The sequence below is a fragment of the Henckelia pumila genome, chromosome 2 (genome assembly GCF_033568475.1).
Source record: "Henckelia pumila isolate YLH828 chromosome 2, ASM3356847v2, whole genome shotgun sequence".
In the NCBI taxonomy this organism is placed as follows: Eukaryota; Viridiplantae; Streptophyta; class Magnoliopsida; order Lamiales; family Gesneriaceae; genus Henckelia; species Henckelia pumila.
In genome coordinates this window covers 111405401-111432780 of record NC_133121.1, presented here as the reverse complement: position 1 = coordinate 111432780, position 27380 = coordinate 111405401, and the positions used below count along the sequence as shown (strand labels likewise).

At 34.2% G+C, this 27380-nt stretch overlaps 4 protein-coding genes across 10 annotated transcripts; 2 read left to right on the top strand and 2 right to left on the bottom strand.

Moving 5' to 3' along the window:
• Positions 1 to 936: 936 nt before the first annotated feature.
• LOC140885479 (protein SPEAR1-like) lies at positions 937 to 2318 on the bottom strand. The gene is made up of 5 exons (XM_073292468.1): positions 2002 to 2318; positions 1849 to 1917; positions 1485 to 1552; positions 1240 to 1324; positions 937 to 1142 (listed from the first exon to the last, which is right to left on the bottom strand). The coding sequence occupies exons 1-5, from the start codon at positions 2224 to 2226 to the stop codon at positions 1020 to 1022; spliced, it is 570 nt and encodes a 189-aa protein (XP_073148569.1). The 5' UTR covers positions 2227 to 2318; the 3' UTR covers positions 937 to 1019.
• A 7316-nt stretch (positions 2319 to 9634) lies between these two features.
• Positions 9635 to 14775, top strand: LOC140880944 (proteinaceous RNase P 1, chloroplastic/mitochondrial-like). 2 transcript variants are annotated; one of them, XM_073285847.1, is made up of 8 exons: positions 9635 to 10592; positions 10623 to 11581; positions 11665 to 11754; positions 11848 to 12029; positions 12130 to 12250; positions 12720 to 12788; positions 13248 to 13377; positions 14280 to 14775. In XM_073285847.1, exons 1-8 carry the CDS (start codon positions 9746 to 9748, stop codon positions 14534 to 14536), a joined length of 2655 nt encoding a protein of 884 aa, XP_073141948.1. In that variant the 5' UTR covers positions 9635 to 9745; the 3' UTR covers positions 14537 to 14775. The 2 variants fall into 2 exon arrangements, with proteins under 2 accessions (XP_073141948.1, XP_073141947.1); XM_073285846.1 differs by having other exon boundaries at positions 9635 to 11581.
• Positions 14776 to 15225: 450 nt separating this feature from the next.
• LOC140885086 (proline-rich receptor-like protein kinase PERK15) lies at positions 15226 to 18732 on the top strand. Its single transcript, XM_073292010.1, has 8 exons — positions 15226 to 15898; positions 16063 to 16629; positions 16825 to 16911; positions 17034 to 17104; positions 17300 to 17376; positions 17555 to 17702; positions 17834 to 17995; positions 18162 to 18732. Exons 1-8 carry the CDS (start codon positions 15421 to 15423, stop codon positions 18456 to 18458), a joined length of 1887 nt encoding a protein of 628 aa, XP_073148111.1. The 5' UTR covers positions 15226 to 15420; the 3' UTR covers positions 18459 to 18732.
• A 571-nt stretch (positions 18733 to 19303) lies between these two features.
• On the bottom strand, positions 19304 to 26734 carry LOC140885085 (subtilisin-like protease SBT6.1). 6 transcript variants are annotated; one of them, XM_073292004.1, is made up of 10 exons: positions 26135 to 26732; positions 24893 to 25045; positions 24653 to 24805; positions 24168 to 24284; positions 23087 to 23271; positions 22124 to 22387; positions 20979 to 22047; positions 20009 to 20506; positions 19840 to 19900; positions 19304 to 19749 (listed from the first exon to the last, which is right to left on the bottom strand). In XM_073292004.1, exons 1-10 carry the CDS (start codon positions 26636 to 26638, stop codon positions 19658 to 19660), a joined length of 3096 nt encoding a protein of 1031 aa, XP_073148105.1. In that variant the 5' UTR covers positions 26639 to 26732; the 3' UTR covers positions 19304 to 19657. The 6 variants fall into 6 exon arrangements, 5 of the variants coding, with proteins under 5 accessions (XP_073148105.1, XP_073148106.1, XP_073148107.1 ...); XM_073292005.1 differs by having other exon boundaries at positions 19305 to 19749; positions 24893 to 25021; positions 26135 to 26731; XM_073292006.1 differs by lacking the exons at positions 19304 to 19749; positions 19840 to 19900 and having other exon boundaries at positions 20083 to 20249; positions 20332 to 20506; positions 26135 to 26734.
• Positions 26735 to 27380: the final 646 nt, after the last annotated feature.

The following is a 27380-nucleotide window of genomic DNA, read 5'->3' as shown; positions in this document are numbered from 1 at the left end:
ATACTGTATTAAGAGCCTGGTTGTTTTCGAATTTTATTTGAAAGCAATGACGATGTCACCCGACCCCGGGATCGGGGCGTGACATAGAAAGATCGACGTAGAAGAACTTATAATGTAAACATGAGACCATGCATAGATATGTCCAAAAAATTTTCAATGCAATTAGTACTTACGGTTCATGAGATGCTAACATAAGAGCAATACTCTCACACTTTATCCGAGAGTCTTGAATTTATATGGACGTCACACGATCAATTTAGTTTTGAACTCTTGGTTAAATATTAGAGTACCAATTAATCTTATGCTAATAGCTAATATGAACTGATCAGATTCCATGATCCACAATTTAAATTCGTTTTACTTTCCAAGTATGTAGTCAAAATATGGTAATCTAATTTATTTTTTAAAAAATAATTATTCTAGCTTTGGTAACATACAAACATATAATATACGCATACACGAATTAGAAAAATTGGCATAAAATTCATCCAACAAAGAGATGTATATATATATATATATATAAAACAAACATGAATCTAAATTTAACGTAAATATATAATTAACCAGGTTTAATTATTTTATATATGTATCATTAATGCCTTTACCAATTTGGTTAAGTATAAATAATTAACTTCTCCAGCTGTAATAAAATCTTTTGTGTATATTTTAAAGGATACTAAAAGCTGAATGCTGGATCGGATAACATATAAATATAATTAATCAAATATATAATAAAAAAATCGATTTCTTTTTCTTTTTCTTTTCACACTCCTCATAAGTACAGTCATTTCAAATTAATTAAAGTTGGAGGCACGCACAAGCAATGCTTAATTTGTTCTTGATCATTGGTGGAAAATTCCATTCACCTGGTAATATGTATGTTTTTAATTATGTCCAATTTACAAATGCATGATCAGTAGGAAACCAGCAAGAACATTCATTCACCCACAATTTTTTTAAAAAAAATAATAAATAAATTGCATAAATTAAGATTACACGTATATATATCAAGGTGATCATCAAAGCCTAAGCTCCAGATCTATATCTTGAGAATTAGAAGATTGATGATCAGAATTTCGGTTAGTATAAGCTGCAAACAAATCGGTCCCGACTTCCTTCTTCTTTCTGCTAAACGTCGATCCCTACGCAATCCATGGCAGCATAAAACAATAGTGAATACTAGCTAGGTTAATTATAACCACAAGTAGAATGTGAACTTATATTTATGTATGTATGTACCTCGACTCCGGGGTCGAAAAAAGATCTAGTCATGCTATTTGGCAGGCCAAAATGATGGTTTTCTAAGCCTTCTGGTTGCCATGTTCTGTTTAAGGCCAGAAGAATATCATATCATGATATATATTTTCACAACGTTTGTATGATCCTATAATGAGAAAAATTGGATGTCCTATATATATAATATATGTAGTAGTTTTAATGATTCATTGGGAATGAAAAATTTGGTGAAAGATTCTTGCACAAACCTTGCAACATTGTTGTGTTGGGATTCCCCATATGTGGTATTTGCCCCTTCAAAATCTTGCAATCCCATCTAAATAAATTAAAGGGTTTAATCATATATAGGATCGAATCAAGAGATTATCAAAGCAAAAACATCAACTTGGAGAGCTCGCGAGTCGCGTCGCGTGCGTGGCTAAGAGCCTATGACACAGAAAATAATCTAGGGTTACGAGTTAATTTTATGAAGTCATGAAGAAAATCCCAGTTGCTGTTAATAACTAATCATATATGTATATATGTTCATGTAGCAATTTTATAGAAAACTATATAATATAGTATTCTTTTTATTTATATATAATACTATACGAGAAAAATCTTCAATAGTACCATTGCTCGGTAAGATCCCGGAAAGCCATAAGAAGGCGAAGAAGATGAAGTTTGCAATCCCATGTCCTCCTACACAGTCGATCACAACAAATAACTTAATTTCCATGGTCGAAATCGTCGAAAAAACGTCGAATTCTTTATATATATATATACCTGAATGAAATTCTGGGCAAAAGGGTTGTGAAATGTAGGAAGATAATTGCATTCCATCTGGCCATGTAACCTAATCTTCTCAAGCTGAGCAACTCCAAGTCCTCTCTGTGGCTGCTTAGGCTTTTCGGAACCGTGTTTTTTCCCTTTTCGCGACGACGAAAAAGAAGACATTCCTGCTGCTACACATCTACCATTTGCATCCGATCCAAAATAGTTGCTTCCCATTTTATTTTCTTGAAAAAATTATGGATTCGGAGAGATACATTTGATATAATTTGAGTAATATCGATCCCAACCAGAGGGACTTTTAAGCTGTCAAAAACTCTGCACTAAGTGATAATTAATTGCATTGCTGGATCTGGAGATTGTGTCTAGATTTTATGTGATTCATTTCGTTTACATTTATGCTTTGGATGAAATCTATGCTATTATTTTATTCTTTCATTTGCTATTTCATAATTCCATTTTGAGTACAGTCATTGTCTCTTTATGATCATTAACATATAAAATATATGTCGGTTTTCTTTTCTTTCTTTCTTTCTCATTTTTTTTATAAAAAAATTCTTTACTCTTTATTATTGTTTTTTTTTTAAACAAATGCTTTTGAATTTTTAAATAAATATGTACTAAGGTTAAGGTAACATGCATGTGTAACGTAAAATTGTGATTCGAAACAGATTATAACTTTTTTAGATTTATATTATATCAAACATTTATGTACAAATAATAATGGCGTGACGAAGGTCAAAGTAATCTTTTATGATGCTAAAAAGTTGAGGCATGAATATTTTAAAAGTTCAATTCTCGATGTACGAGAATTCGGGAAAATGAAATCTTATGCTCATGCTTTTCAAGATTTTACTATATATCAAATTAATATGCATCATATTTTAAAATCACATTTTAGGAAAGAAATCTCAGGCTTTTTAGTATCAAACATTGTAATTTGATCGAGGATTAATATTACGACAAACATCTTAAATATATAATAATTAAATAATACATATCTCTTTTCCTGGAGGGAAGATTTCTGTCTAAATATAGGCTTGTTTAAAAAAATATGTAGTGGCGATATTTACCAGCTCATCACTTCACTTTTGAGATTAAAACATAAATATTTTAATATCTAATTAATTATTCAACGCCATCCTTAATAAAAAATTAATGTCGTGAATTGCGATCTTCGCACCTACCATCCCACCACATTTTTTTAAATTAAAATAAGATCATATGGAGAATTTCTAATAATTAACTGGAGCTCAAGTGGTTTAATAATTGATTTTTTTAATTAAAAAAATATTTATAACTAATTCGATCGCTCGAACTTCGATCTAACAGTACTCAATCGTGAATTTGAACCATATTAATTAAGAAATATTATATTTCTCCCCACAAACACACGCTCAATTCGTATAATTAGAGATATGTGATATATATACTTATATTCCATCTTGTATAAGAAAAAAAATCAAACAAAGAAAGAATTAAAGATCCTACGTATTTATGATGATGATATTGTAATTATAAATCCTATCCTAAATGCATGCACGTATGGAAATTGAGATCTCATGTCAAGTATATTAAACACTACACAAACATACAAATATCAGTACCATACATTTGTATCGAGTAACCACAACTGACAAAATATCGAGTTCGAGACGAAATTGTAACAAATATATCTCTTCATTAGTGAAATAAAACTTTAATTTTTGGTTTATAGTTTTTTTCAAATTTTATTTTATTTTGTTTGATTGGGTAGATAATATAAAGAATAATACATTGAATCAAATAATTTATAAGACACACACTATATATATATATATATATATATATAAGTTGCATTATGAATTCCCAGCCAATCCATGTATATGTAAGGCGAATTTATAAAAGTCAATGCCGTGCTCCAAATCTGCTGGACCTGTTTCACGCACGATTTGTCTCATAATTTACGGAGTTGGTGTGTGTGGTGGAAAGTAGGACTGTCAAAAAATATCGAAATGTCGTTATACCGGTTTTATCGTACCCAAAAAAAATCGAAAATATCGAAAATTTCGGTATACCTTAAATTTCGGTACGGTATAAATTTTCGGTATCGGTATCGGTATCGGTATACGATTTTCGAATTTTTGGTATTTCGGTATACCGGAAAAAAGTCGGTATGATACCGTGTATATCGATATTTTTTTTAAAAAAAATAGTATAAAAATCGGTATACACGGTATCATACCGATACCGTACCAAAATTCGATATTCGGTACGGCATCGGTATGGATTTATGTCATACCGAAAATTTCGGTATACCGACATGTATACCGAAATTTTCGGTACGGTATCGGTATCGAAAATTTCGGTATGAAAATTTCCGGTACGGTATGCGGTATTCGGTATACCGTACCGAACCACCCTAGTGGAAAGTTTGATGAAATATAATTGATACACTTTTATATAGTTGGTCAATTTATAATATAATAGTTCACTAGCAGGGAAAGAAATTATAATATAAATAGTAATACTTATTATCATAATTGTGATTGTAACAAATATCATATGAAATGAAAAATAATGAACAACAAAGATTTCAGTAGCCAAATCACAATAATCATTTTTTTTAAAAAAAAAAACTTAAAAATCACATGAGCTTAGCTTTACATTGGCGAACTAATTGCTCCATCCATCCATATATATATTGAAAGTTTTTGTGGGAGAGAGTGTGTTGTGTGGTACAACTTGACCATAGTTACCAGAAATTATACACGCACCAAATCTAGTCTAATTTCTCATTTATCAAGTCATTTATCATATTCTATTATATATACTAGTACAGAATTGCACGTGTTGCATGCTTATACAGTGCATTTTTATGTACACATATTATGTACATGTTTTGCGTTCATGTATTATGTATAGTCCGTTTTTTATTAAATAATTGTAGAAAATAAAAAAAATTAAATCATTGTAAAAATAAAAATAAAAACAAAAAAGCCACACCAATATACCAACTTAGTGTAGTCTCACACTTAATATAATAAAATAGATATATAAAATATGTTCTCGCATTAAAATTTGTGAATTCCGGATGGTTCTTTAATCCATTCTTGTTCTCAATTTGACAGGACTCAAATTTCAATAAATATTTTAAAGAGTTAAATTGAGAACGAACACGATACATTAGGGTAAAATGTAGGATATAAAGATTGATATTTATAATTAAATGTGGAGTCCATTGAAAAAAATTAAATATAAACCTCTCATATATATTGAAAAATATTTATTCTTAGATTCATTCTTACCATCTCCAACTTATAAATTACACTAAAATAGTTTAGTTTTTGCATCAAATACAACATCTGGCCATCTACAACTCATTTTTCAAATCTCTTATCAAATTAAATAAGTATCGTTTTTTTTAAAAATTTTATCTTACATACACTATTTTTTTATCATTTATTTGATATATCTAAATCTATATCTATATTTACCTATCTAATCTAAAAGTGTGAAAAAATGTGAATAAAAAAAAAAAGTTTTACAATTGTGAATTGACAACTTTGTTCTTCTATTCCACATTTTATGTAGCTAGGTTACATAAATATATATAGGGATATATCTATACTTATCTAAAAGTATAAAAGTAAATAGTCTCATTTTAACTAGGGTATAAAATAAATATATATTCTATCTATTAAATATAATACATTTATGTTATATACATTTATGACTATAACTTAATTAATTGCAATTAGTGGGTAGGTTGACCACTTGACTTTATTTAGTCTTTCATTTTTCATTTGATGATAATTAATAAAAGAAATCAATAAAAAAGATTTCTATGAATTACTTTAAAATATTTTATCTTTTTAATTTTTAATTTATATATTTTTAATGTAATAATTAGATATCAATGTATTTTATATGAGCATCTATGAGAATAAAAGAATTAACTTATCCATTATCTATTATCTAAAAGTGTGAATAAAAAAATAAAATTTTAATGAAAAAAAATTTCGATAACTTCTTTTTAACATTTTATCTTTTTAATTTTTAATTTATATATATTTAGTGTAAATAAAAAACAAAATTTTAATGTAAAAAAATTTCGATATATGACTTACTTTTAAACATTTTTATCTTTTTTTTCATTTGTATATTTTTAGTGTGAAAAAGTATCAATGTATTTTATATGAACATGTATAGGAAAAAAATAATTAACTTATCTATTATATATTATTACTTATCTAAAAATATGAATAAAAAAATAAAATTTTAAAATTGTTAATTAACAATTTTGTATTAACTTCTAATACTAGAATAATGTAGATAGTATGATAGAAAAAAATAATTATACATAAATTTGAACAATATAAATTATATCGATTGAGTATTTGTAACCAAGGTTCTAAAAAACGTGAAGCGTGTCGAAGCGTGGGAGCCAAGCTTCAAGATTTTTAAGCTTAAACGTGATTACTACAAGCTTAAGCATACGATTAATCGTAAAAAATGTCTTTAATTTAAACTATAATTTTAGTCATCTAAAACAAATTAACTGATTAAATAATGAATAAATATAATAAGTTCAAGTGTAATACATTAATTCTTTGTGAGATTTTAATTCAATTTATTTCATCATTCATTTTATATCACGTGTGTCATCGAACATAAACTAAATTAATTGGTCTAATTTAAAATATTAGATGTAAAATCTCTCAATATGTATTGCATTCACATAATCTCTACACTTAACCATACAATATTGTACATTTTTAACATTGCTAACAATCTCTCACTAATAAAATCGCTAATTTATGATCTATTTTTATCTTATTAATCAATTTTGTTTTTTAGAAAAGTCACATTTAAGCGTATTTAACGACTCTTGACATGGTCAACTTATGTCTGATTGTTTTTTTTACCGCTTTTGGCCGAAGTGAAGCGTTTTGGTGAAGTTTCAAGTTTCAGCGAGATTAAACGAGGTTTAATCAAGCTTTTTAGAACACTGTTTGTAACTGAATGTGGCCGAAAAATTAAAACATACAATAATCATTAATGTATCTTGAATGGATTTATTCGCAAAGTTTATAAGGAGAATTCATATTTATATTGTTGTGACTGTGTCAGATTTATAATTTTCATAAGTTCATTGATACTTGAGGTTTCTTTGGGTTTTGTAAATAACCTTCTTATATAAATATATACCACTTACTATGTGAGTCAATTTTGTAGAGTTTGGTTTTAATACATCAAATGTGTTTATTAAAAGAGTTACTATAACGAAAGTCGGTGACTCTGTAGTAACTATTGTTTAATAATGTGTGAATAAAAAACAAACCACATTGCATCTCAATTCAGAATATGAGAAATGAAGGAATTTGAAAATCTTGAAAAAAAAAAGAAAAAACTAAAACTTACGACATTAATATAAAAAATTAGAATTAAAAAAATATAAGAATAAAAATATTGAACAGAACAAAACTATAACTAAAAATTTAGTGTAATAATATTAAAATTTAGAGTTAAAAGTATATATTTACTAAATTAATGTAGGAGTATAATTTAAATATATTTATATTATATTATTATACTATCTAAAAGTGTGAATAAAAGAGTAAAGTTTTATCATTATGATTATATAGTGTAGTTCTTTTTAACACATATTAAAATAATCGAGAAAACAAATTTTGTAAACTTTCTATTAATTTATACCTTAGAATGTATTCAAAAAATCAATGCACAAGTTTCAAAATATAGTTAATATTTAATATAAGCTGAGTGTAAAAAAATATTACTAAAATGATATATATATATATATATATATATATATATATATATATATATATATATATATATATATATATATATATACAGTTTTGTTATGCTGCCCACCATCATGTCCACCTATGAGGTGGCACTCATCCATTGGATAAACCATTTGTTTATGATTCATCTCATCCATTGGATGATTGCCACCTCATAGGTGGGCATGGAGGTGGACACGGGAGGTGGGCATCATAACATAACTATATATGTATATATATATATATATGTATATATATATATATATATATATATATATATGCCTATAAATTTGAGACAAAAACAAACAAAAAAACATGATCTATATAATTGGGATGATGAAGTATTATCTAACTTGAATGCTTTTTATTTTTAATCATATTACGATACATTTTCATTTTTGACATTTTATTTGTATATTATTTTTATTTTGATCATTTAACTTGTATTTATTTTAATTTTTGATCTTTTTTATGATAGAGAAACATGATAGATTATGGTAACAAAACCAAAAATAATAAAAAAAAAGCATGTGAGTTAAATGATGATCAAAATAAAACAATATACGAGTAACATAACTAAAATGAAAATGTATCGTGACGTGACTAAAAATGAAAAATATTCAATTTACAGGACTGAAAATATAATTTCACCATTAACATGACACAAAGTGAAAAAAATTATCATTATAATATTTGAGTTGATTTCATAATTAATAATTCAAATTTATTTGATTTTTATTATGAGACCTGAAAATCCCACTAAATATAATTATAAAAAAATAATAAATAGTGTCACCACGTGCATCGCACGTGCTGTTTACTAGTATTTATAAATGTAATAATATAATTATGACTAATGTTCATATATATATATATATATATATATATATATATTATATAACCAATATTATAATATTAACATAAGTAATTATAATGATATTTAAAATTTAATTTAGTTATTATATTATACAATTAAACTTAATATTATACGAATTAATACACATATAACTAAACTTGATAAATAATTTGAATACATAAAATTTAATTAAATAACACAATATAAATACAAGGACATCGCGATTTTATGAATGTTTTAGAACAAAAGATCGACTAAATTCTAACAAAATTATGATATTAAGTTGCTAACGTTACAAAATGATAAAATAATAAGATTAGAAACCATGAGCAAAAGAAAACGAAACTGCGTGAAATAGTTTGTTATGAACGAGTTATAAAAACTATGCAAAGAAGAAATGAAAAGACACTGAGAACAAGATAATTACATGTTTGAAAAATATTGGTTGATATCAGAGGATCCGGATCTAATTTACGAGATTATTAATTATCTAATTTGTTAATCTTTTATCGTGTTTTCATTCAAATTGTTATTTAACTTATTTTTGCATTTCCATTTCCATTGTATTTGAATGATGTAATCATGTATTTGAATGTGAAGTCATAAATTATGTCGTCGTATTAATTATTTTTGGGTGATGCTACATGTACACGGAAGGTTACACGTTGAGTTACACGTTACACTTGACATTACATAAATATCCTTGATGTATTTTGGAAAGAATTTTTTCAAGTAAAGTGAGAGGATAATTTTGTAATTTTATTTAAAATGTGTAATCCAATGTGTAAACTTTTATATACATGTAATATTTTCCATTATTTTTAAATAAAGATTTTAAACTTATGATATGTCTCATTAACCACTAGATCAACCAAAAGAAACTCGAGCTTTTATTGCTTGGATCGTATTTGCGATTTATTTACATAGACCAAATATAAAATTGGAGGCTGCAAGCCTGCAACTCTTTATTCATGAATTGACAGCTTTGTACTAAAATAAAATCCTAAATTTGAATCTTATCTAAATTGGTGTCTTCCCCAACATTGATAGAGAGGTTTTCCAATGGCCACATTCACATATTGATATTGCTGGGATGGCTTCCTTCGCCTTCAAGCCGCTGCCACAACAAACTCAGCTCCATCTCTCCTACTTCTGTCACTGTAAGTACTCATCTAATCTTCATTCTCTCGGCTTTCCACCCTCCGCGGACCCTCCAGACCCGGGGTTTGCGCCACTTCAAGTTAAGGCACAAGTTGCCGCTCACTTGGAAACCAGGTTGTCTGAAGACACTGGGGGTGGGCTCTCAAAAAACAGCGTTAATTCTTGCTCTGACGATGATTTTACTTCTGGGTTTTCTTCTTTTACTTCGGTTGATAAGAATTATGGTAGTAAATTTAATGAGAGAAGGCTTTTTAGTGGTGAGAAGCCTGCTGGGAGAAGAATGGTACCCAGGGACAGGCTTAAAGAGAATGCATCGAGTTCTAACAGGAAGAAAGAGGTGGTTTCTGGATTATCTTCCACGAGGTTTAAGGATAGAAATGTGGTAAATGTAAACGAGAAGATTAGCGTTTTTCAAGAGGGTACTAAGGATGTTATGGATAAAAGATTCCTGAAAAGTCGGTTGAAAGTGAGAAATGAGGAGAAGGCGACTAAGAAACCTGTGGAAGCTACTCTGAGAGTTGGATTGGATATGTGCTCTAAGAGGGGTGATTTCTTGGGTGCCATTAGATTATATGATTTGGCTAGGACGGAAGGGGTTAAGATGGGGCAGTATCATTATGCTGTTCTGTTGTATCTTTGTTCTTCTGCCGCCACTGGTCTGGTTCAGCCAGCGAAAAGCGGGAGCGGAGGGAGGAGTTTAAGTCACGTTAACGGAACAACGGAAAATTCGGTTATAGATTCTGAACCATTGAATGTATCTGGTGGATTGAGAAAAGGGAGTTATGCAGGAAATGGTTTGTGTGAACAAGATGAGGCAGGGAGTCCTCCTATTGAACAATTGAACAGAGATAAGTTCACTTCGGATGGTTCTACACCTGAGCTAGTAATTGGACATTCAAATTCTAATTTTCAAGGGGAAGCTGATTCAAGAAGTTTTTTGCATGGATCCGCGGAGATCTACGATGAAACTTTAGATGCATTGGTTCAATCAATGAGGAGGATTGCTGATTCTATGAAGATTAAACATGACAGAAGTGACTGTCACGGAGTTCAAGTAAGTGAAGATTTAAAAAGAATTGCCCTCCAGAAAGGATTTGAAATATATAACCAGATGTGTGTTGAAAAAGTTCCCATGAATGAAGCCATATTCACATCTGTGGCCAGAATGGCTATGGCTTTTGGTGATGGGGACAGGGCCTTTGATATGGTTAAGCAAATGAAGCAATATGGTTTAAATCCTAAATTACGATCCTACGGCCCTGCTCTTACTATTTTCTGCAATAATGGAGATGCAGAGAAAGCGTTTATGGTTGAAAAACACATGTTGGAGCATAGTGTCCATCCTGAGGAGCCTGAACTGGAAGCACTTCTAAAGGTAAGTATAGAAGCTGGAAAGAGTGACAAAGTATATTACGTGTTGCATAAACTTAGAACAAGTGCGAGGCAAGTTTCACCAGCTACTGCAAATTTGATTGAGACATGGTTTAAGAGTAAGGTAGCTTCGAAAGTTGGTAAAAGAAAATGGGACCGAGAATTGATTGTTCGAGCAATTGAAAATGTAGGAGGAGGATGGCATGGAAAAGGCTGGTTGGGTAAAGGAAAATGGACTGTCTGCCGGTCTTCTGTTGGCTCTGATGGCTTATGCAAATGCTGTGGTGAAAAGCTAGTAACTATTGACCTTGATCCAGAAGAAACTGAAAATTTCGCAAAGTCAGTGGCATCCATAGCCTTGCAAAGAGAGAAAAATTCAAGTTTTCAGAAATTTCAAGTATGCAAGTCCATTTATTTTTTTCTCTCTCCAAATGGAGTAATTCGAAGGTCTAACAAAGTGAAAGCTGCACCTTCTTGCAGAATTGGCTCGACTACTATGGACCTTTTGAAGCCGTGGTGGATGGTGCGAATGTTGGCCTCTACAGCCAGAAAAGATTTAAACCATCAAAGGCAAGTGCTGCTGAAATATAAAAATTTGTAACCCTCTGTTTTTTAGTTTTTATCTGGTAAACAAATTGTGGTGGCTGGCCATGCATTCCGTAGGTCAATGCTGTTGCAAATGGAATTCGCCAAATGCTGCCTTCTAGAAAATGGCCACTGATTATACTGCATAATCGGCGTACTGCTGGGGATAAGATGGACGAACCTGTCAATAGAAGTTTCATTGAGAAGTGGAAAAACGCTGATGCTCTCTTTGCTACTCCGACTGGATCAAATGATGATTGGTATGAACTGCTCATCATAGTCTTCACCGATTATAAAATGTGATTCATTCCTCATGATGATTGGTTATATTGTCGCCCTACAAATTGATCTTTATTTCAGGTATTGGTTGTATGCAGCTATAAAGTTCAAATGCTATCTTGTCACTAATGACGAGATGAGAGATCACCTGTTCCAACTACTGGGCAATGATATTTTTCCTAAATGGAAAGAAAGGCATCAGGTGAGCTATTGCGCGTAAATGGTGGAAGCCTATCAATTGGTATTTTTCCTGGTATCCAATGCATCTGGAAACTTAAAGTATATAACTACCGAAAATTAGTTCAGATGATGTAAGCTTCTTTTGTACTTTTGTTACTTGAGATGAGATGGTGTGCTACTGATCATCATATCCCTCCATATATTGATTCTACCTATTCATATTAGTTTCAAACCAAACAAAGAATGGGAATACATATATGATGTTTAATAATTGTATCTAGAGTCCACTTTTCAGAGATGACATGTAGTACAAGGGCAATCTAACGTATCAGTCAGTTAAAAATTTTCAATGGCTGCAATACATGGTTTATAATAAGCTGATCTCTTTTTGCTTGTTGATCCTGTGAGAAACTTGAAAACTACAATAATACTCTTTTATTTTCCATTATTATAATATTTAATTGAGATTACCTTATTTTTTTCCCCTGAAGATTCGCTTCAGCTTTGATGAAACAGGTCCCATATTTCACATGCCACCTCCTTGTTCAGTAGTAATACAGGTCAGTCTTTCTTAACTTAATTTGCAGGAATATTTATGGTCTACAAGTTGATATACCAAACTGTAATCTGATATGAGGGTAGCAGAATGATGTTTTTCTCTGACTTGTGCTAGGAACAATGATATGAGACTAAAAAAGCGATCAAAAGCAATAGTAAGATAACAGCTATACCTTTCTCAAAAAAAAGATAATAACTATACCTAAAATCTTCTTCGATCGAAAAAAGTGGAAAATACGCAACACATAAGAACTAACAGAGAAACTCGTATTGTGTTATAAAGTTTGTTAAACTCCAGAGACTCTATCAACATGAGTTTGCGTGTGAGCGTGGTTCTTCAGACATACAAGAGACCAAACCAGATATTTTAGTCTTAGTTGTCTTGATGCATTCTCATAATTGGTTTAAGCCCTTAAGGAATTATGCTAATGCCCATTCCTAGTGATGTATTCAATTGACAGGAGTCAGAGAAGGGCCACTGGCATATTCCCATTGTATCAGAAGTGGAACAAGAGGACCAAAGATTATGGTTATGTTGTACACGTGCAGACTTGAGCTCGGCACAGCTAGATTTTGAAGATTTACTTGAAGGTAAATGGAGATAGAAGATTGATAATAGCTGAATAAGGGATTGCTTTTCCGTTTTTTTCTTTTTCGTGATTTTACATCATAGCTGGATACAAAATTAAGATTGTCCTCTCTAAACCGAAACAACTGAAATACGCTTTATGGTGGAGTTTAGGACCGTGTTTGTTTGAATCAAGATTGAATTGTATATAAGCTCCATTGGGATTTAAAGACCTTATATAGATCCATATTGTGTTTCCATCGCAAAAGGGCAGACAGATAAAACTAATCAAACAAATCGTGGGAGAGGGCATCAAGCTGCCAATTCCTTGTAAAAAGAAGTCGGTAGCCCAAGTTATTCTATTTATTTGTAAAACGGGTTACGAACTACATCATATTGGTTCAAACTTGTCACAAATGAATCATCAGTATTCTCAAATAGTCAAATGGATTGAAAACTCGATGTATTCTTGACCTGTAGGACTTATGGAGATTTTTTTTTGATCGTTTTGCCTGTAAATGGTAGAACTATAGGACCTTAAGATCCACATCAAGATTTTCAATATATCTGAATAGAAACCAAGAAAGTTGAATAACTCTATCGTGGAATACAATCAATAAAGTGATCATTACATCTAACAATAATATGTTGGATTCATGACCACCTTAGTTTACTTGGGTGATATGGAGGTGTACTTGAATTAAATTTGTTCTTGTTTAACTTTATATGAAAAACTATTTAGACTCTGTTGTGGATAATTTCCCAGCTGCTACAATGTCTAAACAGAAACAAATGGCTAACATCATGTGACCATTTGGTTTATGTTCTGGCTCTTTTTCTGTTTCATATTGTATAGATTGACAACATTTACCGTTTAATAGATTTGAGTTATTTGGAAAGTAACAAATTGTGACATTTGATGCAGCTCGAGAAACTCCATCCAAACTTGGTGTCTCAAAAGGATCGCGCCTTTCTCGCAAGAAAAAGGGAGAAGCAAGAGTAGGAGGCCAGGCGAAAAATCAAGGTGGCAGCCATGAGCACATCAAAGAACAACTTCAAGAATTATCGTCAAATATCAAAACCATAGTATTGTCGTCTGCAACGTTTAATCATCACTCGATCATCCCACAGCTTGAGGCTGCAGAGAAAATTGGGAAATGTTTGATCGATTTCCAAATATGAATGAAGTGATAGAGGCAATGTTTTATATACCCCAGCTTGCTATTCTGCATTCTTCTGAGCCCCCAGAACAAAATTTTGGCGATTCGGTCTATTTTTACCCCATTGTATTTTTATCACTTGACCCAGAGAATGTAATGTACGGATATATAATTTTATTCTTGAAATTGTTTTCGTAGATTCCAATATAATCATCACTTCTTATCGAACTTCCATTTATTCTGAAATATATTATACGATTATGTTGTATGTTTACATTTTTTTATTACATGATGTAGTTGTCTTTGCGGTACACACATTGACTTAAACTCTCTTGGCCAACATAGTACTTTGCAAACTAGATCAGTCAAATAAATTACATTGGAGATAAATTCGTTCAAAAAAATATTAGTAAAAAAATTGAACCACGATAATTAATCAAATATTCATCTATTTTACCGACTCAAACGCTATTAAATATATTTAAATCGAAAATAGAGATGGTGGCGAATCAATTCGCGGGAACAACATTGACGTAGGTCGTCCACCAAACGGTCCACCGAAATTTGCGGATTATTATTCAAAGACAAGACCACTGCTTACAAAAGTAGAGATCATTATTCTTTTTTCTATTATTATTATATTATAAAAATAAATAAATGGAAAAGTGTAATCCACGCGCCCGAGAGAGAGTGAGAGAGAGATGGATTTTATATGCAATCCGACACAGATACAGACACGCCACCTTCTTCTTCTTCCTCCGTTCAGAACTCAAACTGTACTAAAAGCTTCAACTAAAGAAAATGAAAATTTTCTCCCGCATTCAACTCAAGATTTTATATTACCTTCTTTTTATTTGATTTCTTTAATGATAACATTTGGTATTTAGGATTTCAAACTTCTTGTAAATGTCTTCAGTGCCGCCGGGAGCGTCACCCGCTCCCACCTCGCCGCCTGCTAACGCCACCACTCCACCGGCCGCCTCCCCACCTTCACCTTCTCCTCCCGAACCCGTCTCTTCTCCCCCGCCAACCCCATCCGGCTCTCCTCCGCCGGCGTCCTCTCCGTCGCCACCATTGCCTTCAATCCCAGCTCCTACTACTTCTGTATCTGGGTCTCCGCCGTCTCCTCCGGCGCCGTCTGGTAGGGATTCTCCTCCAAGTAGAGGGTCTCCCCCTGCTCCATCCGGTGGCACACCGAGATCTCCGCCGCCCTCTACTTCGTCGTCTGGTGGGGGGATATCGACGGGGCTTGTTGTGGGGATAGCTGTAGGAGGTGTTGTGATACTTGCTGTGTTGAGTGTACTGTTTTTATGTTGCAAGAAGAAGAAGAAGAGATCGCCTCATAGTTACTATGTACCTCCGCCGCAACCACTTGGCACTAAAGGTAATTGCTTGTTGCTTTATTATCTGTAATTAATCATATATGGTCGGAACCTGTACACTTGATTCCTAGAACTCATCAAGATCTCAACTTTATGATTTGTTCATCATCATCGTGTTGATATAGAATGTTTGTGGCTCACTCTGAATCTCTTGGTTGTTTCCCAGCTGACCCTTACGGTAATCCGGTACAGAATTATCAGTATAATGTACCCCCACCTGTTGATCATGCCGTCCAAATCCCTCCTAAACCTTCCCCGCCGCCGGCTGGTGCATCGAGACCGCCGCACTCACCAGCACGTGCCCCTTCACCTCGACCACCCCCTCCTCCTCCACCCGTGAGCAGCACTGGAGGCTCTGGTTCCAATTATTCGGTCCCCGAAACTCCTCTTCCGCCTCCTTCACCCGGAATTGCTTTGGGTATTTCGAAAAGTACATTTACTTATGAAGAATTGTCCATGGCAACTGATGGATTCTCGACAGCCAATCTTCTAGGACAAGGTGGCTTCGGCTACGTGCACAGGGGAGTCCTTCCGAATGGAAAAGAGGTAGCGGTGAAGCAGCTAAAGGCTGGAAGCGGACAAGGGGAGCGTGAATTCCGGGCCGAAGTTGAGATCATCAGCAGAGTGCATCATAAGCATCTTGTTTCATTGGTTGGATACTGCATCACTGGGTCGCAGAGAATGCTCGTCTATGAGTTTGTTCCGAATGACACTTTGGAATTTCACTTGCATGGTTAGTTTTCAAGCTTGAAATCTTCTTTTCGAGTTATATTAGCTGAAGAACAAAAATTGTGCTGGTGGAATAGGGAGAACAAAATCAGTGAAGTACTCTTCAAAGCTTTGATATTAATGTTTCTCCTTCAAAATTTAATAATTATGATAAACAATAGTCATGCCACCATAAAACTTGCTAATCTATGTATTTCAGGAAAGGGGAGACCGACAATGGATTGGCCCATGAGATTGAAGATTGCTCTAGGGGCTGCGAAAGGACTTTCGTATCTGCACGAGGATTGTGAGTTTTTGTTTAATTGTTTCATGAATTTCTACAGATCATTCAACATATGTAAAATGGGAAACATGTTTTTCTTTGGTCAAAATGAGTTTATTGTTGAAATGATGTATTTTTTGAATCAGGTCATCCAAAAATCATACATAGGGACATCAAAGCTTCTAATATTCTTTTGGATTTTAACTTTGAAGCAAAGGTATTGTATTTGAGTTTCATGATTGTATTCTAAGAATGATCTTGTCCTATGGTTCCTAACTCGATTCCCACTTTTTCTAGGAGGGGTTAAAAATAGAACATTTCAAAAGCCTTACTTTGAGCTTAAATTGAATAGTGTGAGATTTATCCTATTGCAAACGAAATAAATTTCTTAGCTAACCACTGCATTTCTCAGGTTGCGGATTTTGGCCTTGCTAAGTTTTCCTCTGATGCCAATACTCATGTGTCAACGCGAGTGATGGGTACTTTTGGGTATGACCAACTTCTTTCGCTTGCTTATTGCTTTACGATTCCAATCTAGTCGGGGTCGACTATGATGTGTCCACGTTCCAAATCAGGAAAACATTAACTTGCCTTGTCTGAAGCTTATTACTGTTTCTAAAATTCTGGTTCTAATGCCCATTGCTCTTATAATTCCACCGTGATCTAGATATTTAGCTCCAGAATATGCTTCCTCTGGAAAGCTCACTGAAAAGTCTGATGTATTCTCCTTCGGAGTCATGCTTCTGGAGTTGATAACCGGACGCCGACCCGTTGACACGAGTCAATCTTTTATGGATGATAGTTTGGTAGACTGGGTGAGTGGTCGCCTAAACTGTGATGGGCTCTTTATCTTTTACTCTCTCATCTTTGTTTGATGATAATTTTGAAACACTGGCAGTTGTGTATTCACAATTATTAATGTATATAAAATTATTTGTGATAATAGGCTAGGCCATTGCTCACTCGAGCTCTTGATGATGGAAACTTTGATGCTCTTGTTGATCCACGGTTGCAAATTGATTACCATCAAAATGAGATGGCTCGCGTTGTAGCCTGTGCTGCTGCTTGTGTGCGCCATTCAGCAAAACGTCGGCCAAGAATGAGCCAGGTAAATAGATTTCCTTTAAAGATGGAAGTCCTTCAAATCATTCAGGTTTAACACTTCCATGAATTTGGTGTTCATGACAGCAACTGGTTTTTTCGCCACTTATTTAAACTGTTAGAAACGAACTATGTTCTGATTGATAGCGAAACAAAACTATGAATCTGAGCAGGTCGTAAGGGCGTTGGAAGGAGATGTTTCCCTGTCTGATCTGAACGAAGGAATCAGACCCGGACACAGCTCAGCATATGGATCTCATGGAAGTTCAGATTATGACACCGCACAATACCTCGACGACATGAAAAAATTCAAGAAAATGGCACTGGCAAGCGGAGAATATGGGAGCAGCGACCAGTATAGCAACCCAACCAGTGAATATGGATTATATCCGTCTGGCTCGAGTGGTGAAGGCCAAGAAACTAGAGAAATGGAAATGGGAAAGATGAAAAAGGATACTCGAGGCCATTGACGACTGATGCCAGCTAATTCTCTGGGTATAGAACTCAAACCTGTAACTTCTTTAACATCAATGGATTGTTCCGGCAGCTTGAAAGATATGGCGTGTTTGCTTATGAGTTAGTTGCTTACCTTGTTGGTTTCTTTTATTTATTTTCTTTTTCTTTTTTCTCTATTCTTTATTTTGACACCATTAAATTTTATTGTAACGTATGTATTTATAAATGTACACTTTGATTCTTGCAATACTTGTGATCAGTCTTGGGCTATGTCGAGTTGTATATGTAAATAATTAAGCCGTTCGAGTAGCACTTCCTTTGAAAAAATTTGATTTTGACGTCAAAGAGTCCAAACTACGAAAACAATTGGAATGGAATCTTTTTGGGTTTTATCATTTATGTGAGGACATAGGATTAGGAATGTGGACCTTTTGGCTTTTGCTTTAATTTTCTCCTTGGGATCGGGTATGACTTTTTCCCCGTTGGACCCAATAGGATTAATCCACGTGAATTGCAAATTTTTTTAAAAAAATAATGTGCAAAATTTGAAATCCTCGTTTACTCCAACCAATGTCAAGAATTAAAAAAAAATGGCCTTATTGGAGGACATCCAGTCCCATAAATGAATCATTTTGCACATGCAAGCAAGTTACTTTATAAATGCATGTGCTTGTATTAGTTGAGGATAAAAGGAAATATATATATATATATATATATTAAATGATGATGATTGATGCACATGGTTGGGAGCTTTTTCTTTTCAAATTTTTTGCCATACCAACGTTGTCAGTACACATAACTACTCCGTGCGAGCGGCGCGTAGCAACGGTAAGCTTGGAGACCACGATGAACCTAAGCTGCAATTGCTGAAAGACCTGAGTTTCATCTCCCAACAAAAATGAACCATTTTTCAGAAATATTTCCTATAAAGAAAATTTGAAAAGATTTCTCGTCGCTACCATAGGCTCAGTCCTGTGAATCCAAATACACGAAAAACAGTCCTGCTTATGTGCACTAATGGTTCAAAATCAAATACTTTCGTTATACAAAATTTCATACCAAACGAGGGGCCCTTGGTAAAATATATGACAATCGATACAAACTGATTCCGGTGATGGAGCTAACCAAGAATCTTGACTTGTCATGGTTACACGAGGAAAAACTTGTGTCTTCACTTGTAGAATGTCCTCTCTCTCTAATTCTGTGTTGAAACCTAAGGGGTAGTAAAACGAGAAGAACCTGATCCTTTTCTCCTCCTCCGGCCTTTCTGCCTGATTTTCCGAAAACTGTAGAGTAGTACAAACCCTGCAAAACAGTAGAATAAAAGTTCAACCACAGGAATGGCCCAACAAACCGTCCATCAACATGGGAAATCGGCCAATGATGCTCACTCACCAGCAACAGCGACAACAACAGGGATAAGCCAGTGACTGGCAACTAATTCAGGTAAATCCAGCTGCAAACAAAGTTAAATTAATAGTGTCCTTCAGTCAGTGCAGCACCGATTACTGATCATGATAAACAACTAAAAATAGAAGGGTTGTGCCAAAAGTATGGTTCTTACATCATTTCTATAAAAATACTGCAGGTATCGGTTTCCTGAAGGATCATCATCATCCTTCTCAGTTGACTTAGAGTTGCTAAAAATTGGAACCTCGCGAGTAAAATTAAAACCTCCGCCGAAATCAATGCCACCATAGCCAGGCAATCTACGATTTCGTCCCCTGACATGCAAAGCATAACCCTTCGTTCCCCTTACCTCAAATCTTGAGTCACTACCGCATATCAACTCTTTTCCAACAACCCTAGAGTATGTTGAGAAATTTACATCAGTTCTACGGGAGGGTAATTGATTGTCATTGAAGTATAGTGGTTTATCTTGTTTACTCGAATCTGAGAAGAGAATTGGATCTTTTATATTCTTGGCAGTAAAATCTAGTATTTTTTTCAGGAGCCAATAACAATTTGTCACCATATGGCTGCTGTCCAAACAATTTGAATCTCCATAGACTGCAATTCGTCCTCCAGCAACCTCTAAGAGACCAAGAATAGGGGAATCTGCCTGCGTTGATGAGAACTCATAATTAAGAACAGAACTATGAAGCATTGCATTTTTTGCAGGTGTTACTCATAACATTCAAATTGCAAAGGAATTTCAAATTATGCCATGGATCTTACAAAGAAAAGAACCAACATACTAAGATATTCACTGGAAGGAAGGCCAGTCTAGAGATATACTGATTCACCAACAAAACTTTAGCGAGAGAAAACTCAAAAAATCATGTGAAAGAAAAGCAACAGGTAGTGAGCGGTTTACACAATGTTCAGGCTTATGGTAATCTAGTCAAACATTTATCATCACGTCAGATGTGTATGGGAAGGACACTCGATCAATACACAGTTCAATTAAATTTGGGACAGATTGATGGGTATAATTCATCTTAAATCTTAGTAACCAGCCATCCAGGTTTCGTGACCATTTCAAAGACAAGAAGACAATTTAAGAGAGATCAAGAACAAACCACACAACTCACCTTACTCATACCAGACAAAAGAAAATTCTGGGTGGCACCACTCTCTGAGCTATCCAGGAAAGGGAAGCTGTGCAAGTATCCTCCTCCAGGAAACTTCGCGATATCAGTTCCAGATGCGTATCGACTTTGCTCCGCATTAATCATAAAATCACCATTCAGAATCTTATCGCCAAAAGCAATACCAAATGGCGCCAAGAGATCATTCAATGCAGGTACATTTGCACCTCCTGTAACTGGAGTCCACCAGCTTCTTGTGTTGTCATCAAAAAACTTCATTTTCATCATAGAATCCACATTGTACCAATCAGCAAACACTGCAATACCCAGTCCATCATTAACGACATCATCTCTCAATTTTTTCAGTTCTTCAGGAAAGTATTCATCCTCAAGATCAACCAGCAAAAGTGTTCCATATTGATGAGCATCAAAACAAGTAAAGGGTGAACCAAGAGTTTCCACATAATATCCTGCATCCCTCAGCATGTTAAACATGATGTGGAAATTTGTATGCAGGTGGTCTCCATGCCAGTCGAGGATGTCGTTCCTAACATCCAAGGAATCCCTTGGGATATATCCAGGAGGGTACTTGATACTATGAAATTGATCCCATAAGATCCTTACTGATCTTGGAGGAGTAGGAATAACTTTTAGCTTCAATTGGAGTACACAGGTACTTCTTCGAGGGTTTTTCTCTCCTTGAGCAGGTGGGCTGTAGATATCAACAGTTACATTTCCTTCAATTTGCCCAGAAAAATGTGCCCCTTCGTCTTTGATTTGCACGTGAAGTGCCAGATAACCAGTCCATGGCCAAATAACATCAGAATGGGTGAAGTGAATGCTGAGAAGATTGCCTTCCTCATTTGTAGGATGCCAAGATGGAGGACTTTCAACATAACCAATCACGCCCATTCCATTCAAAATTGTGGAATTAAATATGACAGGCATGGCCCCTGCATACAGGGGTTGACGGCAGAAAGGCCAAGAATATGGGCAATCCATGTTGTTGAGGACATCGGGAAATATGCTTGCCCGAGGTTCATAATTCTTTAAAATTTCATATGATTCCAGCCTGACATAATTCAGAATCAGCATTAAGATTTTGAAGTTCAAATCTTATGCTATAATTGTTATTCAAATTTACTTACAGATCAACCCTGCCTGCCCCCTGCTCATACATGTTTGGACCTAAGAGCTTTGAAGCACCTTCAACCAGAGCTTGTTTCATACTGGCTGGGTTTATGATCTCCTTTCTCTTCTCGTCAGGAATGACACTAACAAGAAGGCACACTATACCAGCAACCACAGGACTTGCCACACTGGTTCCAGATAAGCTTTTACAACCTCTACTAATTTTGGATCCCATTATCTCTCGTCCATAAGCAACAATATCAGGCTTAATGCGACCATACCTGTTAAAATGAAGGTTTCATCATCATCACAAATCCATGATCCACTCACCAGAGTAAGTCACATGCATTAAATTGCTCAATATTTGGTAGATTCTCAACCACAATGATTACGACGAGCTATTACGGCAATTTCGCTTTGTATTCACATACTAGCCTCTCCTGTCATCCCTCCCTCCCCCAACTTCTCATGCTCCACAATACATGAAGCCTCTATATCATTTGAAAGGACACATAAAAAATGGAAGAGACAATCTAAAAACAGATGTCATTCTGAACACCGTTGTGGGGTGGTTTTCCATGTGTACGAGTTTACAATAGTTTCTCTTTGAGATGAGTAAAAGCTTTACTAAAATGGGGCAACAAGGACTCAATAAGGCTGATGAAACAAAAAAACTTGACTAGTGGTGTATGGCATTAGTATCATCCTTTCCCAAATCAACCACAAAGATCTCATCTTCACAACATCTAGGGTAAAAACTTTTCACCATGCTCGAATTTTTCCTTTTCTGGATAACAAATAATAAACATCAACTTTAAAAGAAAATGAAAGTGTGTCAACATTCACATCTACACATTTGATACACATCCTAAGAAAATGCATGTCTCACAAAATACCTTATCAATTAAAGAACGAAATATTAAAAAAGAGTACGAAATTCAGGAGCATAGAAAAATCCAGAAGAAATGAAGATAAAGTACCCATGAGGAATCTCCCAAGTACTCATGCCACGTGAAGAAAATGATGCTATGTGATCATTGTAATCAATGCCACCAACACCAATAACATCACTTTGATCAGCAGGATTGTTCAATGTTCCATAAAGTGGTCCATCGTTTCCAATGGCTGATACCATGATAATATTATTAGCTGTAATTTCCCAAACCTAGTAAAAACAAGAAAAAGAACCAAAAAGAAATTTACTCAGCAGAATAGCCAGAAATTCAGATGTTGGATGATATTTCATTCTTAATGTAGAGAATCACATGCAAAGTTTTTAAATCAAGAAAGCTTGTTTCCACGAAAAAGAATAATCTCATTTTTTACGTGCTGTCAATAAACTTGTTCTTCAGCGAAAAAGAAATAATCTCCCAGTCTGTTTATCTTTGTGTGTAAACACATTCTCCATACAAATATATTTTGTGCATGCAGTACACAATATGTAAATTCTTCCTCACCAAAGAACATCTACCAATCAACAACCCAGGTGTTTCCTTAAAAAACGTTCACAATTGTTCTACTTGAAAGTACAAGTAGTGCACTTAACACTTCTATCTGTAAGTACGCATGTATTCTCTATGTATTTATGGTTACAATACATGCATTGCACATTCTTCCCCGTGCATAAAATATTTATTCATTGCCACATAATTCTATCTCAAATTAATCATGCAACTGAATTCAGATAATATATCTTTAAAACAAGCATAGAGTGCAGTTTGCTAAACCCATAAATGGATTGGGAAGAGAGAAAAAAACTCAATGTCCTAATATGAAGTGAAAATCCACAAATGGTCTACATTGCAAGAGAAATCCAAATACATGGTATGACAAAAACATGTTTTAATGAAACAATTCCAGAAGACCAGAGCCAGACCATAACGTTGTTCAGTTTTTACCAATATCTCTTGAACAAATAGCAGAAAACCAGAGGAAACATTGTTGACTAGTTAAAAAAATTCCAAGGAAAGTACACAAATTGAAGACGCACAAAATTCTGAATATCATCATCATAGACACCAGTCAGGAATACAGCAAAACCAAAGGTCAACGCAGTTAAACCTTCTCAATAAACGGGAGATCGAGATAATCAGGTCCACCGATGCTCAAATTCAGCACATCCATCTTTCGTGCAATAGCATAATTGAATGCATCAAGGAACCATGATGTGTATGAGACCTGCAATGAGCTGAAAAAGTTTCTCATAAACTTCTTAGCATGTTTCCAAGTAATAATAAGAAATGGAAACATATGCAGAAGAAAGTATCATGCAAGCTTCAAAATGAAATAGAGAATGAGCTCCATTCTGTTTTTATGTGATCATTTTTATGTAAGATCGTAATCTGTGCTCGCTTTAATCAGAACATGCTCAGTTAATTTATGGGGTGAATTCAGTCAGAAGTATGTTTCTTTTGGAAATGATTTCAACCGTAGCAATGAAATTAAACAAAGGCCAACAAGACTTCAAATATATTTGAGCACACCTTTTATTATGTTCATGTAACAAATATTGAAAACAGGTCTTTCTAGCATACAGTTTCTTGTACCTGTGCATCAGTGAACACCCGAAAAGCGTAGATCTCAGTGTCTGGTGCAAAACCAAGGCACTCTTCATCTTGGCTAGCAATAACGCCAGCCACAAATGTCCCATGTCCAAGATTATCATTAAGAGTATCCTCACTGGTCCAATTGGTGCGTTCCTGAATATGGTGAGTCATTATAAACAATTAAAATGATAAGAAAAATAAGAATAAAAGAAGTCATGGCATGAAAATGCAAACAGATACCTTTATATTGCGGAAATGTGGGTGATCAGCACGAATCCCAGTATCAAATATTGCCATTTTCACTTTAGAGCCAGTGTACCCCTTTGACCAGAGGGTATCTGCTCCAAACAGGGATGTAACTTGAGATTTCTGCAACAATGCAAATCGTGACAGCTGAAGATATGTTTAGTCAGGGAAATGGAAGTGAAAAAGGGAAACTCGTGTTGATGTGTCCATTTCATATCGATTTATCAAATAGAGGTCTAAAGTATTCACATGTTATACAGACCGCTAGGGAAGCAGGCAAAACATACCATAAGCAACAGTTCAGAAACTTTCTGAAGTGGAATACAAGCTACAGAAAACAAATATGCTGTCCTACAAGAACTATACAAATCATAAAGGTAAAGAAAAACATCCTCATCCTACCTAAGGCATGCCAATAGTACCCTATGAAACATTAAGAGAAGATGCATGAAATACCAATTCCTACCAGTTAAAAAGAGGAATGAATGACTGGGTATTTTCATTTAACTATCTCTTAAGCGTTCAATATGCTAATAATTTATTTGAGAATAGAATCATAGATATTGATTTGTCTTTACTGTACTACGGGTAGAAGCTATGTTCTTCACTGGCATACACAAATCTCTGTAATATGTTGGCACCTACTTACATCACTTTACTAATCTCCTACTAACATTTGACACGTTTGACAAGCCATGAACACTTGAAAGACTTGGCATAGGCCTTTACAAACAAAATTGATACTAAATTCAGTACCAATCATGGTGAATCTGCCAAGACGATGCGGAAAATTAGAAGCGAGCTTCTTCAATTATTTGCAGGACTCTGCAATAATCATAGACATGTCGAGGTCCAACCCATGTAGAGCAATTACCCCTTCCCAAGTTCAGCCAGGATAATGAACTCAAAAGACATGCAAGGCGCAAATTATGTAGAATCAAGTCTTCTTTTCTTTCAATCATACATGAGTATCTCCAGTAGATTTGCTTAAAAGCGAAAAAACAACAAAGCTCCTTATGCATGATTTACCATTTGTGTGGGTGTTAGAAGTAATAAGGGCATTATTTCCTTTTTCTTATCTTTTCTTTTTGGTTTCAATTCCTATCAGAGCATTATTTCCATGATTAATAAATCGCTATCCTTTCAGGTGTTCTCCACCGTTTTCCCTATGGGTGTAATGAAGACATATCGGTACATAGATTAACAACCAAAGGCAAAAACGTATCAAAAGGTCACCTGCATCAACAGATTCCTCCCCGCGCTGAGTTCGACCCGACTGCCGTTTGCTAAGTCATCCTCAAACGACATAGCGGTGAAAATCTTGCCGGGTCTCTTCTTTCCATCCGCAAAGGTCCCGTTTTTCTCGGAAAGAACATCTCGTTGGAAGCTTAAATCCAAATTAACATCCTTGACCAGCCCCAATTTCCTAAACTCCCCTGTCAGCAAGTCAATAAAACCTTGCTGGATTGCCACTAGCGCAAAATCAGTCGGAAACTGCATGGCGGGGTTGTTCCTCTCAACCCACTCCCATCCTTTCAATTTGACATTGCGCTCAAGATATTCCCTGAATTCATGAGCTTTCTTGTACTGAATGAATCGGATAATGTGATTATCGGCACGGGGTTTATGCAGAGTCTGGGTGGTGCCGGAGTAGAGGAAGTGGTACGTAGAGATGGAGAGGAGGAGGCAGATGAAAGAGAGAATGGAGACGGAGGAGTGGGAGTGGGGAAGGCGGATCATGGCGGCAGAAACCCCTCATGTGCCGACGGAGACGAATGGGGTTTCAGATTGAGCCTGCTTGCTTATATTTTATTTATACCAAAAGTTTCCAATTCAATGGGATTTGATAATATGATCATTTGTAATTAGGTCAAGAAAGAAACATTATAATTATAAACAAACTCATAAGAAACGATATCTTTTATTTGATTTGATATTTGAAAAAATATATATTATTTTTAAGTCATCATTTTTTTATATATGAATACGAATTGAGTCGACGTGTATTAAAACCATAGAACAGTGAGTTCGTGTCGTTATATAATATTGGAGTGTAAAGATTATTTTGAATTTTTGTTTGTTAAAAAAATTGGAAAATTGTTTTTTGATCTTGTATATTTTGTTGCTTTGTGATCTTGTTACTCTAGGTTATTAAATGGGTTTTAGTTTTAGTATGCTATTTTTATTTTATTTTTTTATAATTTTAATCTTTTTTTTTTCGATTTGATGCTGACATAAAATCAATGCAGTACTCATATATTGTCGATGTGCATAATATCACGTTAATATTTTTAATGAAAAATGACAAATAACCAAAAATAAATTAAAATCAAAATTTGATAATATAAAAAATCAAACTCGATAAGTGACAAAATTACAAAACAAAAAATACATTTAAAAAAAATCAAGTGAAAATACAGTTTTCTAAAAAATATAAGTATTTGTACAATATATGAGAATAAATTCAGTGAATCACTGGTAT

Bases quoted from the DNA above. Each gene is read 5' to 3' on its own strand.
- LOC140885479 (XM_073292468.1), bottom strand. From the start codon at position 2,226: ATGGGAAGCAACTATTTTGGATCGGATGCAAATGGTAGATGTGTAGCA. The intron at 1,553-1,848 runs GTACTATTGAAG...TAATTTATTTAG, and splicing joins CGGGATCTTACCGAGCAATG to ATGGGATTGCAAGATTTTGA. The intron at 1,143-1,239 runs GTACATACATAC...TGGATTGCGTAG, and splicing joins TTTTCGACCCCGGAGTCGAG to GGATCGACGTTTAGCAGAAA.
- LOC140880944 (XM_073285846.1), top strand. From the start codon at position 9,746: ATGGCTTCCTTCGCCTTCAAGCCGCTGCCACAACAAACTCAGCTCCAT. The intron at 12,030-12,129 runs GTATGAACTGCT...TCTTTATTTCAG, and splicing joins ACTGGATCAAATGATGATTG to GTATTGGTTGTATGCAGCTA. The intron at 13,378-14,279 runs GTAAATGGAGAT...CATTTGATGCAG, and splicing joins TTTTGAAGATTTACTTGAAG to CTCGAGAAACTCCATCCAAA.
- LOC140885086 (XM_073292010.1), top strand. From the start codon at position 15,421: ATGTCTTCAGTGCCGCCGGGAGCGTCACCCGCTCCCACCTCGCCGCCT. The intron at 16,630-16,824 runs GTTAGTTTTCAA...TATGTATTTCAG, and splicing joins TTTGGAATTTCACTTGCATG to GAAAGGGGAGACCGACAATG. The intron at 17,105-17,299 runs GTATTGTATTTG...TGCATTTCTCAG, and splicing joins ATTTTAACTTTGAAGCAAAG to GTTGCGGATTTTGGCCTTGC.
- LOC140885085 (XM_073292004.1), bottom strand. From the start codon at position 26,638: ATGATCCGCCTTCCCCACTCCCACTCCTCCGTCTCCATTCTCTCTTTC. The intron at 24,806-24,892 runs GTATCTGTTTGC...CACCATATTCAG, and splicing joins CACATTTCCGCAATATAAAG to GAACGCACCAATTGGACCAG. The intron at 23,272-24,167 runs GTTTAACTGCGT...TGTTTTTACTAG, and splicing joins ATCTCCCGTTTATTGAGAAG to GTTTGGGAAATTACAGCTAA.